General features: G+C 41.5%; 1 protein-coding gene across 13 annotated transcripts in view; it reads left to right on the top strand.

Annotated features, from left to right (window-relative positions):
* Positions 1–365: 365 nt before the first annotated feature.
* The window catches only part of SLC26A5 (solute carrier family 26 member 5), a 36,256-nt gene continuing 18,396 nt past the window's right edge, over positions 366–18,225 (top strand). For 2 of the 13 annotated variants that reach the window (XM_054224359.1, XM_054224369.1), the window contains exons 1-4: positions 11,036–11,163; positions 13,091–13,304; positions 15,040–15,179; positions 17,996–18,106. In XM_054224359.1, coding sequence (XP_054080334.1) covers positions 11,076–11,163; positions 13,091–13,304; positions 15,040–15,179; positions 17,996–18,106 — 553 coding nt within the window. In that variant the 5' untranslated portion in view covers positions 11,036–11,075. Of the gene's footprint in view, positions 551–11,019; positions 11,164–11,559; positions 12,805–13,090; positions 13,305–15,039; positions 15,180–17,995; positions 18,107–18,225 lie in introns of those variants that run through there. The other 11 variants (XM_054224261.1, XM_054224304.1, XM_054224272.1 and 8 more) reach the window with 11 other exon arrangements.

The raw sequence follows: 18,225 nt of genomic DNA on the forward strand, positions 1-18,225 counted from the left end.
CCACGTCCTCTTTATCGTGCCACTGCGAACCCCTGCCCGCCCCACGCCCCCCAGGCATATTTCCGTATTTTAATTACAAATCAATTACATTTATAGTATAATTATACATTTCGCGTGTGTCTGTCCACCCGAACGGCAGGGCCGGGGGTGACGCCCCGGCTACACCCAGAGCCGTGCAGTGACAGACCGCCGCTGCCATAACGCTCCCGACGGCGCCGCCGGGCGGGGGCGCGCACCAGCCCCGCGCACACGCCCGCCGCGCGGGCGGCCCCGCGGCATTCTGGGACTTGTAGGCCGCGGCGGGTGCGCGCCCGGCGGGGGCTGCGGGGGGGACTACGAGTCCCAGCCGCGCCCGCGCTCGTCCGCCGCCGGCAGGGGAGGAGGCGGGGGTTGGCGGCTCGCCGCCGGCGCCTACCCGGCCCGCGCCCCTTGCGCTCACCTTGGGCGCGGAGGGGTAGGCGGGGCGCGGCCGCCGTCGTGGGTGACTTGTCCACCGGGCTGGAAGGAGGCAGTGCCTGGAGGTGAGCGGAGCGCGGCCGGGCTCGCGTAGGTGAGCGCAGCGTGCGGGGCCGGCCGCGGAACAGGTTTCCTTCTGAGGGGGTGTCCCTCTCCTGAGGGGAGTCAGTCCTAAGGGTGTCCTTCTTGAGGGGATCAGTTCTCAGGGGTTTCTCTGCTGAGGGGGCTCCTTCTGAGGGGATCTGTCCTGAGGGGGTTCCTCTCCTGAGGGGGGTTAGTCCTGAGGGTGTCTCTTTTGAGGGAGTCAGTCCTGAGGGGGGTCTTCTCCAGAGCGGGGTCCCCTCCTGAAGGGATCTCTCCTGAGGGGGCGAGCCTTGCCGTGAGGAGGGCCGGCTCGGAGTCGGGCTTTCCCGGTGCCTGGTGCTCCTGCTGGGTCATCCCGGGCCGGGAGCTGGTCGGGAGGCGGGTCTGGCGCGATGCTCCCTTCCCTGCTCCCTTCGCCCTCTCTCCCCGCCGGCCCCTGCCTCCTCATCCCTCCGCGCCCTCCCTGTCGGCACCCGGCGGAGCTACCGGAGCAACGTGGGCGACCGGAGCGGTTTAAAAGGCATTTGTGAAGACGGTGCTCGTCTCGGTGCCTTGCCGAGGTAGCCGGGCTGGTCTGCGCCTTCTCCTCAATGCGCTCCTTAAAGGTCAGGGGCTGCCCGGACAGCAAAGAGCACCCACGCTGCTAATGACTTTAAGATACCCTCAAAACACCCGGGCTAACTTGCAAAAGAAAAATGAAAGGGGAAACCAGAAGAAGGTTGAGAGATCAGTCACTTCCTCGTCTAGTGACTGCAACCCTCTGGCTTTAAGCTACAAGCTGTCAGTTTAGGTCAGAGTGAGTGTCCGAGAAGCCTTGTAATAACAAGAAATAACCGCTTTGCGCTTTGTTACTAGCTTCAACCCAAAGATCTTCAAAACCTTTCCAAAACCTTATTTGAACTATTCCACTCACACACACACCAATTTTCTGGCAAAGAATAAGATTGTGGCTTTCCCTATGTCAGTATTTTTCGACTTCTGGTCTGCAAACTGTGAGAACACTTTGAACTCCTTAGAAGGGATCAGTGAAAGCAATCGAGAAAAGCCAGCCAGAAAAGTAGGTAGGCTTCAGTTTGCTGTGCTGGTGCCCATACTGCTATTTAATTGTCTGAATATTGAAATACGGTTGACAGCTGTTTTCAGGATGCTTCAAGATTTCACATAGTCCAAGCTGTTGCAGTAGGCTTTTAGAGATGGTCTAGTAGTACAAAAAAGAAAAAAAAAATAAGAATTGCTGCTGTTATTTCTGCTGATGACTCTGCAGAATGTACATTCATAATTCTTCATATCTATCACAGTAACACAGTTGTACAGCATTGCTTTGGGTGCGGAGGACTGACAGTCTTAACAAGTGTCTGGCCACTGGAGTGTTTTTTGGCCAAAGTTTTCACAAAGGAAGACTAAAATTTTCAGACAGACTTTTAAAATGTCTTCTACTAAATGTGCAATAGAATGTGTTCTGGGTACAAAATTTTCATAAATAAGATGCTACTTTACTAGCTGCTGTAGAAATGGAAAAACTAAGGTAATAAACTGAGTAGTTCCAGAAGCAAGCATGCGTAGGTGACTTGCACTGAATTAACTCTCTGGGGATCAACTCTTGCATTGGCCTTCCTCAAGCAGTAGTAACTGCACTTTGAAACACTTGGTTTATGGCAATTCCAAGCCTTCTCAGGATGCATGATATGTGTTCCAGTTCTACGTTTAGGATTATTTCCAAACTGAAGTATTTTATTAATTGTCTTGCAAAGTACTGTGAAACATCTCTGAAATGGAATGGGGAAAGAGCATAGGGAGAAAATGGAGTTTCACCCATGCAAAGCTGCTGTTGGTAGCTGATAAAGCATATACATTTGAGATAGCATTTACCCCCTTGTATAGACTTGAGTGCGTTAACTTTTAGCAGTCTTGTGCTAAAAGCTTCACTGCACTTAAATGTGTATTTGTGGAGGGAGCTGGGGCAATATTGGGTTATAACCATAATCACATTTCACTAAAGGAAAGCTCTAAGTCCAATCAGAAAAAAACCTGCTGCTACTTACAGGCTTGGGTTCTGATCACTAAACCATATTTCCTCTGACTATGTAATCTGTCCAGAGCTGGTGTGTTTTTTTGATTGCACTGTACAAACTCTGTAAGGTAACAATTTACTTACAGGTGGTAAAAAAAAAAAAATTTGTGAAGATAGCCAGCTGAGCCTGATCCTAGGGGAAGGGGCCTAGGAAATGGCGAAGTCTTTAGCCTCTGCCACAAACTGAACCCGGTTTTCTGAGCTGAGTGCTCAGTGAAGTGCTCTGTTGGGTTCAGCCATTAGATCTTAAGTCTTGGAGCACTAAACAGCGATCAAGTATTGCCTTTTGTTTGGAGTTTCTAGTCCGTTACCGTGGTTCAAGTCATAACTAGCACACAGCTCTTCATAGGTGTAGCAGTCTGTCTCCAGGGTTTTTAGAGCTTAAATATTCCAAAACGGCATGGCAAGTTCATTATTATTTAATGCGACACTAAAATCATGCAGTATTGAGGCACAGATCTAGCACATGGCTGCAATACCGTAGTTCATTTGCTAATAACTTGAGAAAGAAGAACTCAACATGTGTTTATCTGCTTTGACTATTATTTATTGTATAGATAGATCATTATTGTCTTAAATTACTGTTTATTTGGATTATAGCTGTAGCCTCTGTAAATGTGACCAAGACTTTCATGCAGCCCGTGGGTTGCCTAAAGAAGCACAGAGTCCTTTGAGCTCCTTTGCTTCTCTTGGTTTGGCTTACCGTCTGCTAAAGTCAACCCAATAGCTACAAAGGAATTCATGACTCTGGAGCCTGCTGCTTTTTTGTGTGTCTCAATGCAGTTTCCCCTGACAAAGACAAGCCTCACTCTATGTTTTGGTGGGGGTTTTTAGTTCCATGTTTTCTCTGGGCTAGCCCTACACAGGCTCTCCTAGCTATGCTGGCTTGCTCAGCTTTAAGTTTGGTTATGCCAGTTGTTACCAATCTAAGGGTCAGCACGGTAGTAGCAGCTACAAGTCATGTTGTAAACTTGATGGGACTGGGCTGCAACCAGAATAATTTGGGGAAATAATTAGGCCCAAACTATGCCTGATTTAATAGGCAGCTATTAAGGCTTAATATATCATTGTCCCCTAGTTCCCAGTTTGAATGCACAGTGACTGTACCACGTATGTTATGGTAACTTTCCTAGCAACTTCGAAAAGTACCCAGACAGTTTCTCAAATTGTCCTACATGGTAGCATCAGACCTTTAGCCGGATAATGGAAGGACAGCGGATCTCAAAGAATAATGAAATTACAGTCACACTGTATCTGTGCAGGTACAGTAGATGTCAATTTGATGATTAAATCAGAGTATGCAAAATTCCTGGGAAGAATTTGTGTTACTTCAGCTGTCCATTTTTCCTGCACTAATGTTAGCACACGGGGAGAAAGCAGGAAAGTCTTTCATTCCTGTCTACTAATTATACCAGCTTCTCTCCAACAGTGAAACAGTTTGCTTTACTTCACAACTCAAGTTTCAGTAGTTTTCATGAGTCCCCTCATTTCTTCATCCTAGTTACTTTTTTTCTGAATAGCTTTATACAAGGGTCTTCTGCTGTCTCGCCGGCATTTCCCCTTGTTTTTCTATCTGATCAGTTGGTAGATTTTTAACTTTTAGCACAAGACGACCATGCTGAAGCTAAAATTCTCAAGCTCAAATCAGCCTATTGACTTACCAGTGAAGTTTAATGAATTAAACACCTTACTTATCCTGATGTGTTTCATTCCCTAGATCTGTTAGCTAGCATAATGTTGCCCTGCTAGATAGTATTTCTTGACAGTCATTCTTGATAGTATTTCATAATATGGCTTAAAGACCTGCCATTACTACTGTTACATAATTAGTTATCTATAGCTTTTTGTTTTTCAGAAGTATAGCAGCAGCAGCAAAGTCCAGGTCTTGTAGTTATTTTCCATGTGTCCAGATAATGAGAATGTCTGTTTGTCTACAGCTTGGGATCTTTGGTATGAAGATACAGCTGCAAGTTTGTGCAGGCAGTTGAATGGGTTTTGCAAGCCAGTTGCATTGATAAGATTTAGATTTTATTAATGATCATAGGAGTACGTATATGAATAACTGGCCTATGTGGGAACTTGGACTACTATTCTCAAGATTTGCATTAACTGTATCTTTTGTTTTTGCAGTAGCAAGCTAGGAAGACCTTCAAGGTGACAAACAATGGTGTGATTTCCTTTTTGGGAGTTCGTTGACAATGAATCTGTATTTTCACTGGCTGGGTGGAGTCTCTTTCTCCAGCCTTCACTGAAGAATTTTTACCAGTTTTGCACATATGGCAGATCAAGTTTTTCTGCTCTGCTTTGACTGTTGCCTACCATTTTGTATGTCCAATTTTGCTTCGTTTCTTGGGTTATTAGGCAGTGGGGTTTTTTAGCTAATTAATATATTTTAATCTATTACTTTAAACCATGAGATTTTGACACCTAAACTAGGATACAGCTAAGGTCAATTTGTTCATTTTCACTTATTTTATGGAAATCAGGTTCTGAGGCAGGTCTGGGACTTTTGAGAACTCCTTAGAAAACCTCTCATAGTAAAGCATGGACAGAACTCAATCAAAGATTGCAGGGTCTGTCGTTTGAAACATCCATGTTGGAGGTCGGTCTGATGGGGCCAGATCAAATTAAAGACTGAGCTGGGTAGGCGTTACAAAATTTCGATTTTGGGCACCTGGTTTTCATGGAGCAGATTTCAAAACTCCCTGTACCATCCAGGAGAAAACATGTTGCTACTCTGAGGTGCCCACAGGGAACGCTGTCTGTTCCTGTTCTCATGGAGCTCTGCTAAGCTCAGGCATGTCTGAAGAGGCATGCCTGAAGAGTAACACCAGGAAGAAAACCGCAGATCTTTCATAGATGTAGGCATCTGTAATATCTTCTCTAAATGCTGAAGTTTTGCGGCTGCTATCATAACTTTATGATACAACATGGCTAAAGTCCTTTCCCAGAGAAGGCTAGACCTGAATTCAATTACCACTTTAGCATGTTGGGATTTAACTCTGTATCTCCCGCTTTACTAGGATAGTGCCATAGTTACACAGCTTTGACATAACATTGTTTTCTGAGCCCTCCCTATTTCTTTCAGGTTTACTGTTTCCTTATTTTCTGTCTCATACATATCGTTGTTCAGTTTGGAATTTTGCACTATACTTCTTGTTTGCTTGTTTTCAGTTCTGTAGTATGTTTTTCCGTTTTTATTTCTTTGCCAGTTTCATGTTTAAAATCAATGCTTATGATCTTTTTTCAGTATGGCATCGCAATTCTATAGATGGTGCTGTATCTGTGTCCATATAGCTGAACAGGTGACCTGAGTCTTTAACTTACTACAGATGTAATGAGTTTGATTTTCCCTACTTTCTGGTGACATTTCTTTCTTTTGCATATGTGTTTCTGAGGAATGAAGGTTCCTGCAAGAAGAATTCCCCAGAAAATTACTCAATTAACCTTCCTTCATTTCATTTGATGATTGTCAGCCCAGGCACCCTTGTTGCTCTTCCAGTTCCTTTGTTACAGCACACTGTTTCAGTGTTAGCTGTTGCAGGAATACGTTCATGATGGGTTGTTCGGCCAAACGCACTTGAAGACCTGACCAACACATCTCAAAGTCCTATGCTTCAGTAGCCTAGTAGAATTGAAGTATAACTGCAAGGACATGAGACTGGTAGGTTACTTTATTATTCCTGTACTCTGTAGCATAGAATCTTCAACATATGAACATGTTCAGTGCCATCCAGTAACTAATATTAGTCCAAAGCAATTTCTGTATATTGTCCATCTTATTTGATTGCTCTCTTTGGGATTGTGGAGTCTTTAGCTGTATGAAGGTTAGTCTTTTTACTTGTGTAGTTAATAACAGACACAGGGCTGTCTCACATTAAAATGTGAGCCCAAACGATGACACTGTCATCAGCCACAGTAGAAATGCAAAGCCATAAAGTGAGTCTGCAAATAAAGCAGGGGGTTGCTGTGAAATACTTATCAGGGAAACTTCCGTACATGTTCATTTTGTTTACTATGAATTTCAAGGAAGAGCACTATTGGCCTGCGTTTGCTGCGCACTCATGGCCTTTATGTGTAACCTTGGCATCAAGATGTTGAGGAACGTCATTCCCACTGACTGGCAATCACCTTCAGAACATGAAGCAACACCCTTAAGTACATAGGAGACAGGAAAACGCTATCACTTGGATAATGGAATCTTAACCAAGCAGCAGTTGCATAAATGGGGACAGGATCTGTCACAAGTCACGTCCTACTCAGTGCTCGTGTAGGATTTGGTGTGGTACCTAGCACACAAAAGATATACACCAAAAATGTGTGTTATAAAGTATATGCCAAGAATTAAATGTTTCTTCCAAATGCAGGTCCTAATGTGGATATGGAAGTTGAACTTGTCTCTCAAAACTAGGAGGAAGAGAGTTGCAGCTTGGATAAATAGTTATAATTTCTGCTTTCCCAGATGGTGTCCTGCCGTGTGCTGAAGTTCTTTGTTAGCTTTGTCAGAAGCAACAGTTCTTCAGGAATTTCTTCAGGCACAGCAATGGCTGTAGCCTGTTCTGCAGAGGAGCAAATCCTTTCAGAAAGTGTTAGGAAGAGAGCCTCGTAGAGGAGGATCCTTGGAGACACTTCAAAACCTCATATTAGTTAAGTAATGTAGTTACTTCATGCCCTATTTGCAGCAGTGAAACTGGCATATAAATTTATAATCCCATCCTAAACCCCCGCTTCTTCCCTTCGCCCATCCCAGTCATTTCTTCCTGTCACCACACTCTGTTTTACTATCCTTCAGCTTCCCCTGTGGCTTGAGAGGTTTGCACTGTAAACATGATGACTGAATCTGCTTTTTGTTTTGTTTTGTTTGGTTTTAGCTTGATGCAGCACTTGAGAGGCTAGTGATGTGTGTAAACAGGGTTGATGAAGCAGATACAGAGGGGGAGGATGACTGTTTAGGTGGCGTCTCTGCTGATGTAACTTCTCCCTTCTGCACAGACACTTGTTTGATGTATGCTTGTTCCACTTTTCTAGAAAAGATGAACCAGCTGCTGGAGATCATTGGTGCACTGAGGTCATATGAACTATAGAAATTATTCTGAGTTAGCTTGATACGTATGCGGGATCTTGATCTATGTTTTCTCCTCTGATCATCATCTGGAGCTTTACAATGAAGACTGCTCCAACAAAGTTTTTGGCAGTGGATCACCCCTGGAAAGTTGAAGCTAGCTAATGATTACCTGTGCCTGCGAGGCTGTGCATCCTTGTCAGTTGGCTTAAGCATGATAAAGGGGTCATCATCCATGGTACCATTCTGATTAACTTATCTAATTCCACTGTCACTAGCTACTGCTTTTGTATTTCAAAAGGGGTGAGGATGGCAGATTCAGACCCAAGGTCACTAAAGCCACAAAAAGCAAAAAGCAGGAGTAAGAATGATCATATTTCCATGGGTTCTCATGATCATCAACTGTTTGCACTGGAAACAGAAGCCACTTCTTATCTATATCGGTCAGGGAAGGACACCAGTGTTCCGCTGCTCAAAGTGCTCCAGGTGTTTGTCTCATGTGGAATTGATTAAACAGCTCAATCATCGTAACAGGATCCCAAAACATTCTCTTGTTGAAAACAAACATAAGATTGCTGCTTGATAAGAGATACCATTAAGATACTAATGAAGTCATTAGTCCACAGAATAAATCTTTAGAGGCCAAAGTATTTTTTGGCAAGGAACATGAAATATAAAATACCCCTTATCAGTTAAATAATCTTTTTTTAATACGTCTAATTTGTTACCATTTTCTGTTACTAGGATCTCCGTGCTTCACATGTTGTTTTGCTGTTTTCAGTGGATAATATCAGTTTATTAGAGGAAAATATACCATACTGAATCCAGCAGCCATATCCAACCAGTATCAGGGCTGAAGAGGTATTCCCAGCAGGCACACGTGCACAGAGCACTCATTTATGTATATATCTGGCAAGCTGTGCAGATTGCAGGCAGACAGCACGACAGCCTCATCCTCCTCCCCGTCTCTGGCTGAGCAGGATGGAAGTCCACTAGAGAGAATACATATACATATTTCTACATATATAGAGATACACACAGACACATATATGTACGAGGTGGATCCCTCCAGCAGCTGGCCTCAGACATTAAGTCTGCCCAGTAGCTAGCTCCTGCATCCCAGTGTCCCCAGTTGCTGGCAGCTGGGCATATGAGCCCTCAAGGCTGTAGCCCCATTCCAGTTGCTGGTACAGACCATCACAAGTACACACACATGGCTAGTCAGGACTTCCCAGGTCCCATAGCTGACCCTCCTGTGCTGCTCTAGACTGGTGGAGATGAGCTTTGATGGGCTGATAGACCTGGAAGTAGCCCAGCAGGGTGTTACCCAGGTTCTCTGTCCTGCCACTGTCTCTCAGAGCAACTCTCTGGGTGTGCAGAGAAGCTTTTGTCACACAACCCAACACAGTTTATGTAGCCATCTTGCCTTTCTGTGCAGAGTAAAGTGGAAATTTTGTCTGTCTAAAAGCTGTATAGGAATTCAAGGTCCTGATTTTTTTGTTTGTTTGTTTTGCCAAAGGTTCACCAATAAAGCTCCTGTAGTGCATTTCTTAGCTTAGGACCCACAGAAGGAAAATTCTGTTGGCTTTACAAGTTATTTCTAAATTTGTGAAGCTTTACATGAAGGCTGCAGTTCTAAACCATCTATTCATTAGTGGATTTAGTGGGAGTAGTGGAGAAGGAATGAGGATAAGCACAGTCCAAGAAAACTAGGAGAACACATTCCTTATGACCCCACCCAGTCATTTTACACCTTTGTGTTTGTTTTAAAAAAAAAAACAAACAAACTTTTATTCTGGCTTGGTATAATTTTATAATCTCTCAAGGTGATAAGTGGAAGGGCATAGGGCACTGGGGAATGAGTCCAGAGAGGAAAGAAATAAATGAGAGAAGATGTGGTTCCTAAAATTGCCTCATTTTTTGTGTCTAGCCTGTTCAGACAGTAGGAACAGACCTTGCAGTAACTCTCCTTTTCAGTGTACATTTGGGAGAGCATATTTTACAGAGTGGCAGTATTTCTACCAGCCTTTTGTCTGATAGTAGTCACCTGTATTTCTAAGCTTAAAGATACAAAATACTTTCATAGACTTTGCAGTTCATAATCAAACTTGTGATTCCCCAGCACAGATGTGGTTTTCTACTATAACGCTATACTAGTACTGTCCACTCATGCTTTTCCACTATTTCAAGCAACTCTGCGCTTAGCCACCAGAAGAAAGGTTTTCTGCCCTTTTAAAACAGGCAAGTCAATGGATCTGCCATTGACTCCCCCCATTGCATTAGGTAATTCAGATACATTCAGGTTAGATACACAAGGTTGGGGGCAAAAGTGTCTCATTTTGTAATTATAGGCCTATTAAAGCTGCAATAGTCACACACGACACTATTCTTCATGTCTCCAGCTTTTTTTTTCCTTTTGTCCCCATAGTCAAATTTTGAATCTAAAGAACAGCAGCCAAATCATTGTCCTTATAAATTTTATGGCTGCATTCTAATTCATGTGGACTAGATAAAAAAACTGCCCTCTACCAGTGTAGACTATCAGTGTAGATGGCTTGACAGCCCTGCTTTATTGTCTAAGACTGGGAAGAGAAAGTACTTAATTATCACTGATAGTGTTATAAATTGATGTTTCCTTCACACTTTCTTTTTTTTTAGCACCTTCAATTTGATAATAGCAGTAAAGACATAAGAACAGGCCTTTATCAGTCAGATAAAGAATTGCCACTGTTTAAGTCTTTCACGTACAGCTTTTAACTACTTCAGCTCAACCCTTATCTGGCTGATAAGATTAATGGCAGTGTTTCTTAATAACTTTTTAATTTTATTCTTACTGTTAAGTTCAAAGGTTGTTCAAGAGCAGTATTCGCCTATTAATTGAGATTCAGATGCCCAGAGTTTGCGTTTGGATAAAGGTCTGGGAATTTTCCGAAATCACAGTGGTACGCTTTATCTTTATTAAGATGACAGTACCTACTTTTGCAAGGCTGAGTTTCCAAGCCTTGTATATCTCTATTGGCAACTTGTTGTAACCTTATTCAGCAAACACTTGGAGAGACACTTCAACCAGACACAAAATGCTGCTATTTTGCTACTTTGTGGACAATGCATATCATCTGTTGTAAACACAAGCATCTCAATCCGTGCTCTGTGTGTACTTTTGCACCTTGAAAATCAGCCAGCTCTCCTAGACCCTTCTTCTCTTAGGACCAGGGGCTTTGAGCAACCTGGTATAGTGGAAGGTGTCCCTGCCAATGTTAGGGGGGTTGGAACTAGATGATCTTTAAAGTTTCTTCCAACCCAAACCATTCTATGATTCTGTATCCCATGGGATTCTTCTAAGCAGGTCCCTGAACAGGCCAAAGTCTGCTCTCCTGAAGTCTGGGGCTGTAAGCCTGCTACATGTCTTGTTTCTCTCAGGATCCTGAACTCCACCATCTCATGGTCACTGCCCCCAGGCTTCATGTTCCTGACCAGTTCTTCCTTGTTTGTAAGTATCAGGTCCAGCAGAGCATGTCTTCTTGTCAGCTCCTTCATCACCTGTGGCAGGGAACTATCATCACTGCACCTCAGAAGGCTCCTGGGTTGCTTGTGACCTGCTGTGTTGCCCTTCCAGCAGACACTAGAGTGGTTAAAAGTTTCAGTTTTGTTGGCCAGAAGTTAATACACTAGGATTCATGGGTAGCTTACTGTCTGTAACAGGGCAAGATGTGAAGTAGGAAGTGGTATTTGTGGGTAGGTGGACATTGACATGCAAAAAAAGTGCTACAGATGTTAGTGGCCAAACATACATCTTAGTATGGACGTCATTGCTGTAAATATGAAATAAGATACATATGATAATGGGGGGGGGGGAAGAGGGCTCCTCAGATGGGAATTGCTCGTAGAATGATCCTATTCTAATGTTGACTAGCTCAAAATCTACAGGAAGGGAAAATCATAATGCTGAAAGTTATGTATGCTAAACGATAACATGGAAAGATGTAAAAGAATCTTAAAAGGTGTTTCAGGATTACAAAGGTAAAAAGCTCTGATAGTACCCTTGTTTGTAAGAACAGTATCATATCAAGTTTTAAGTACCTTATTTCACACAATAAAGCTGAAGTAAATCTTAAATGTGCCGTAAAGAAAAATTTATAATTTTCATAAAAATATCCTTTTGTGACTGACCATGTAGGGGAAATTGCTTATGAAATAATGAGAACTGAAGAGATGCTAGGTCGTGTCTGTCCTGGAAGGCAGAGGATAGCAAGCCCTGGATGGAAAATTCCAGGACCTTTGTCAAACTGAAGGCGTAGAAAGCAATATTGGTATTTTGCTGCCAGGCAGACTGTATTTGCTGAATCAGAACATGGGGCCAGTCGTGGTTAGCTTTGTCTGAGTGTTTAAGTAGCAATTTGTTTAATTTCTGCATGGTAACCCTTTTCTCGGAAAATATTGATGTACAGCTAAAAACTAAACACCTCTGGGTTAGCTGCCTTGGTTGAAGGCAAACACATGCTTAAGTGACTTGTTGGACCTGAGCCCAAGGGCCTTGTTCACAATTATGGCTCCGTTTCCCATTGCACTCATGTTCTGTCATCAAATGTAGAGCTAGCCAGCATCTCTGCCTAACGATATAGCAGTCCTGTCATTTTGCTCATAATTTGGAGTTATGTTTCTTGCCCCATATTTCTAGAAGCAGCCAACATGGGGTAAAGGAATTAACAGAGTATCTCCTCAACATGTTCAGATGTTTATGGCACTGAAGCAAACAGATAAATAGATGTTTACAAACCTTCTGGCTAGTTTTTTTTTTTTACATCACATGACTTCTGTTTCAGTGGGTGCAGGACTGAAAATAGCAGTAAATGGCACATCCATTGAAAGAGTAACTTTTTGAAAGTAGTGAATTGTGCATCCTTGAGGTGCTTTCTGGAAAAAGAAGCCTCTGAAACCGAGGGAGAAGAAAGCAGGTGGATAACCTTCCAGGAACAACTGGCTCTCTGGAAGAAAGAAGTGACTTTCTCAGTGTTGAAATTGGAGTTCTGTCTTTTGGAGATGGACATGACAGTTTGTGAGTAAGCAGGAAGTAACTCAGCAATAAAGTAATCTCCCTTCAGCACTGGTGTTTCCTTTAAAAAACGAGGAGGTAAAATTCAGATAAGCATGAATATAACCTTCCAATTTTGTTTCTGCAATTATTCACAGAGTAATTAATGCAAAAGCTTTCTTTACCTAAAAGAAGCATAAATTAATGACTTCCATATAGTAAAGATTGTGAACGTGGTTTATTTATTTACTCCTGCTGGAGACTAATTAGTGCTTTTAAACGGCATTCACAAGTCTTGCCTCTAGTTTGTCAAAATACATTCTTTGAAAGGAAATGCCAAATCCAAGGTTAAAAAAGTAACCAAACTTATTTTGTCTGCAACCAGGTTTTTCAGTGGAGAGTGTGAAACTGTTCTTCCGTGGTTCCTGCTCCGTGAGATCAATTATGGAACATGTTCAAGAACATGAGGTATCTCTTGAGCAAACCCCGAGGTATTGTGTGGAGAGACCAATATATAACGAGGAGCTCTTGCAAGGACATCTGCACAGACAAGAAAGAACACCTCAGACTTTAAGGCAGAAGATTGCACATTCTTGTCGGTAGGATTGTTTTCTTATCTTTTATTGGTTAGAAATATTCTAATTCTTAATTAATTCATGCACATAGCTGGTAATCTCTTCAAAGAAACGTAAAAGATAAAAGCACTAGTTCTACTTTGATTATTCAGCAAGACTGATGAAGTTGTATGTGTGGTTTTATATGCTAAATTAGTTGAATTGCCTTCATCAATGTGCAAATGAAAAATATGCAGCATAGGAATGTGAAGTATTAGTCAAATCATGTGATGTGAATTCATAAGACCCAGAAAAATATCTGTCTTTTTTAAAACGTGGAAATACTTAACGGCCAAATTTGTGCTTCGCATGATCCTTTCAGGGAAGAAGAATGGAAATATATGACAGCTGTACAGAAGTCTAAATTATTAGTCTAATAAGGATTTAATAGAGGCATTCTGTAGCTTTTAACTAAATGCCTTGGAATCTGAGTATCATCTGGTTAGACAGGAAATGTCTTTAACCGTGCAACTCTTGCTCTGTGGTACCAGAAGATAATGAAAAGAAACTTATTCAAGTTACGTTCTCAATGGCTTTACGTTTATCGATGCTTCATTTGCAGAGTTGATTTAATTTCCTGGTAGATCCTTGTTCTGCAGGACAACAAATGATTTCTGCCTGGGTGCTTGTCTGTAAAATATTCCTGTTCACCTGATTTGACATTTGGAGATTTGTTTTGGTTAATGATATGACCATTCTAATGGTAATGGCACCTAATTCCATGTCAGAAAACTGACCTATCCTGAATAAAAAATATGCGGATTAAAATCCTCCTGAACTATGACTTCTCGTGATTTGCTAAACATACAGAAGTGTGGATGACTCTCATTCCTCTCACTTGTAGCAATAAGCTTCTTCACTATGCGATTCAATCCCATGAGAATTCAGAAATGTTAACAAATATCTGGAGTTCTCTTGCAGTTTTCCTACACAGAAAAGCATTTATATGATCCCTGTGTTATACTTTTACCCAAGGTTAGACTTTCTTACCACAGTACAATCAAAGTATGATTCATGGCAGTACTGGATAGAGATATATATTTCCTGTCTCTATTCATTTGTCATGAGTCAGGGCTTCAAAAGGTTAATAACTCTGCTAAGAGACACAAGGATCAGTGTTACTGGTGTCAGTGCCTTTTTTTTCAGGGTAAGGAAGTGTTATGTTCTCAAATAGCCTTAAAGTTAGCCTATCAGTACCAGCGATAGTAACATGCATTAGTAAAATAGTTTGGTTTTTTTAAAAAAAAAAAAAAACACAATAATATAAAATGTTATAATCAAAAAAGTATAAAACACACAAATAGTAAATAAAAATAGGAAAAAGAATCGCAAAGTACTTTGATGAATGAAAACCACTATCAGAAAGCAAGTTGTCCTCAGGAGATTATTACAAGGAATGATCTCAGCAAAAAGTGTTGTGTGTGACTGCTCAGATATGCATGGACTTGAACAGTTTCACTTCCCACTGACCTCCAGTCTCACAAGACTGTGATTCTCTTCTCCAGTTCCATAAGGTTTGTGAACAGCAAACAGCATGTGATAAAGGGCTAAATTAACTGAAGTCATAGTTGTTTGTGCTTAAGCTTTGTCTAGAAATTACTGTTATCAAGGGTCTAAGCCTGCCGTTAATGGAGCTGTTTCCCTGCATAGGGATGAAAGACAATTTTTTTCAACTGCCCCTGCTAGTGTCTAACTTTTTCTTTCTGCTTTGTATTTTCAGTTGCTCTTCTAAGAAAGCCAAGTCTCATCTTTACAGATGCTTACCGATTTTAAACTGGCTTCCCCGTTACCCAGTGAAAGAGTACTTATTAGGAGACATTATCTCAGGTATAAGCACTGGGGTTATGCAGCTTCCTCAAGGTGAGTGTCTCTCTGGATTTATTTATACTCTTTACTTTTTCTGTGCATTCTTTTATGGTAGTGCTTGGCTTCCTGAACAGGTGCTCATAAGAACAGGATGTGTATTTCAGGCGTGTGTTGGAGACCAACACAGCGTTCTGCAGACCAGCCCATAACGATGATTCCCTTAAAACTGCAAGTCAGTGATACAAAGCAAACTCTGAAAGAAACTTACCTCTCCAATCAATGATAACAGCGCTCAATGACAGAAAAACTTTTGGCAGTTTAAGTGCATGTCTAAACCTTTGCTAAATACACCGGTTATTTTCTGATCTCCTCATCCTGAGAGTTGTAGCAAATTTTGTACAGAGGGTAGCCCTATCTAATAATGTTTCATGAGAGCAAGTGTTGCAAAGTAACCAAACTAAATTCAACCAGAGAGGAACGTGCAACAAATCAGAGATTGATCCCTCTTTCTCTTAAAACTAGAAGTCACCAGTTTAAGCTGGAACCATACTAGTGGGCAATGATTTACATGGTGGAAATAAATCAAAAGTATCTTCTATAACAAGATTGCAAATCTGTGGAATTTCTATTAAATTACTTGGAAGTTTCACCACAAGTGGAGCCTGGCCCTGAAGCGGGAGCAGGCTCTGTGGAAGATGAAGAGAAAGCCAGTGTTCACTCTTCTGTTCAGCTCTTGGTGGCTGGACCAATGGAATCTTTTATTCAGCCTAACTAACACCTTACTATTACCAGTTTCAGAACTGCTGTAAGGTTAGAAAGTGACAGCATTTTTACAGCAGTATCATTATGGGGTGCTCTGGGAATGGCAGCTTCATGACAGCTGCCACAGTCCCAGTAGATTTCCCCAGAAGGTCTTGGAGTAGAGAGAATTCTTGAATTTGTGCAGAGCCCAGTTCAGTGGAGTCCTCATGATAAGGGTAATGTAATTAAGCATGTATAATTTTACTTGGCATTTTTGGCTTATTGCGTATTTCCACCTCTCTCATTCCACTTTAGGCTGAGGCAGGTCTGAAGAATGAATCTGTAAATCCAAGAAGCCTAGATTTTAATTGGTGGTAACCCATGAAAGCAATGGAATATCCTAACTTAGTCTGTACAATTGACTGACTACAATTTCTGCAGCTTCCCCGTTTTGTGTAATTTTATATAATTAAGGATATTTTTTCTTACACAAATATAAACATTGGTTTATCTTAAACTATTAAGTAATGTCAGGCAAATCTGTCATATACTAGACACAAACATTACTGGTTGTATACTGAAGCACAGTTTATGTGGTGACCAGATAAGGACAGTAAAATTTAAGTGGTCAGCAGTGAACTTTATACTTAATTTTGTGACTTTGTTTTAAACTAAACATTATTCTTTTCTTTGGTGACTGCAGACATGCCCTTGAACTTCTCCTAATCTTTCCCTTTCTAAAAAGACAAAAATTGAACTTTTATTTTTCTGGAATGGATGTAATTATAGCAAGCATGAGTTCAAAGAAGCCTGGGAATCATTCCAGGCAGAACTACAATGACCAGGGTGTTTGAGCCATGAACTCCTGTCATGTCAATATCTCTTTATTTCCTTGGCACTGACATCCTTTAAAATGCCAGGACAAATTAAAAGGAAAAGGAATAAAAGGGTGTTTGGATCAGGAGCTTCACATAGACCCACCCTCCTGCTTTTGAAACCACTTATTTTCAGTTCTGGTCACTTGTACTGTTAAGTTCATCACTGTGTTACAGGCCAGGCTGTTATAGTACAGAGTGTTCTGTTGATACTCTGGGCATGAGAGGTGGCCCTGGGGCCAGAGGATATATGTAGAATGAGTTTCAGAAATACTTAATGATGAGCTTAGTGCTGCAAGGAATAATTGATATCGGCAGTCCAGTTCTGCTAGGAATGTGAATTTTTGGTCAGGACTGAGACATTGCTTAGTGCATGAGCAAGGCTGTGTGAGCTGTTAAACTGCACAAGACCGTGCTTGCGTGACACAGAAGATCCCTTCTTGCTTTTGTTCCTTCATGGTAGCCTTATGCTTTGTGTCTCAATTTAGCAATAAATTAGTAGGAAGAGGTGATTTTGAGTATCACTGTTTTTCCTTGGTGGGTGAACCATTGCTTCCTTTTGTAATTTGCTCTGTTGCCGTGCTTACCAGTCCCACCTACAAATAGAAGTGGTGTGGATCATACTTCCACTACGTGGAACTGGACAGGGCTCAATAACAAAAAGGACTTCATTTTTGGGAAGAATACGAGACTGTATAAGCTCTATGACTTTACAGATTGTAAGCAATGCTTTTCTGCTTATTTTACATTTTGGAGCATGTTTTGCGGAAACATAAACTGTTATTTCATCCCACTCGTTCTGGGGTGATGGAGGAGGGAAGTGTTTAATCAGTCGTAGATTACCATGAAGATCACGTCTGATTAGAAAAGGAGGAGAAAAATCAAACGTGTCCTACTGGTTATGGGGTTTTGTGTGTCTTTATTACATTCTTTGACAGATGAAAACAAAAGCAACATTGGCGAAACAATGCGTGCACCAGGGCACGGATGTACCCTCAAACACACACACACATGCAGTGCCCTTAATTATAGACTTCTGGTTTCCTGACTCAAACCATCAGGTTTCTAGGCACTGCTCTACAGTATTATACATATTAAAGAGTATTCCCTGCAAGACTTCTTGTTTTTTAAACCTGCGATATGTCACTAGATTTCCTGTTAGGCGAGTTCAATTTTAGTAGGGTTAAATCCTTTTGCTTCAGATGGTTTCTTTCTATTATTTACCTAACGTACTTATTTGTGTCTGTTTTCTAGGTTTAGCCTATGCTTTGCTGGCAGCTGTTCCCCCGGTATTTGGCCTATATTCTTCATTTTATCCTGTCTTTCTATATACTTTTTTTGGAACCTCCAAGCACATATCAATAGGTATATCTGAATGGATAACTGAAAGTCTGTGTGTGTGTGCGCACGCATGTGTGTTTAATAAGATAGTAAAAAATAAAATTGGAGAAATAGAAAGTGTAGTTGTTTTCCATAAATTCAAA

Source organism: Rissa tridactyla, chromosome 1 (assembly GCF_028500815.1).
Source record: "Rissa tridactyla isolate bRisTri1 chromosome 1, bRisTri1.patW.cur.20221130, whole genome shotgun sequence".
Lineage (NCBI taxonomy): Eukaryota > Metazoa > Chordata > Aves > Charadriiformes > Laridae > Rissa > Rissa tridactyla.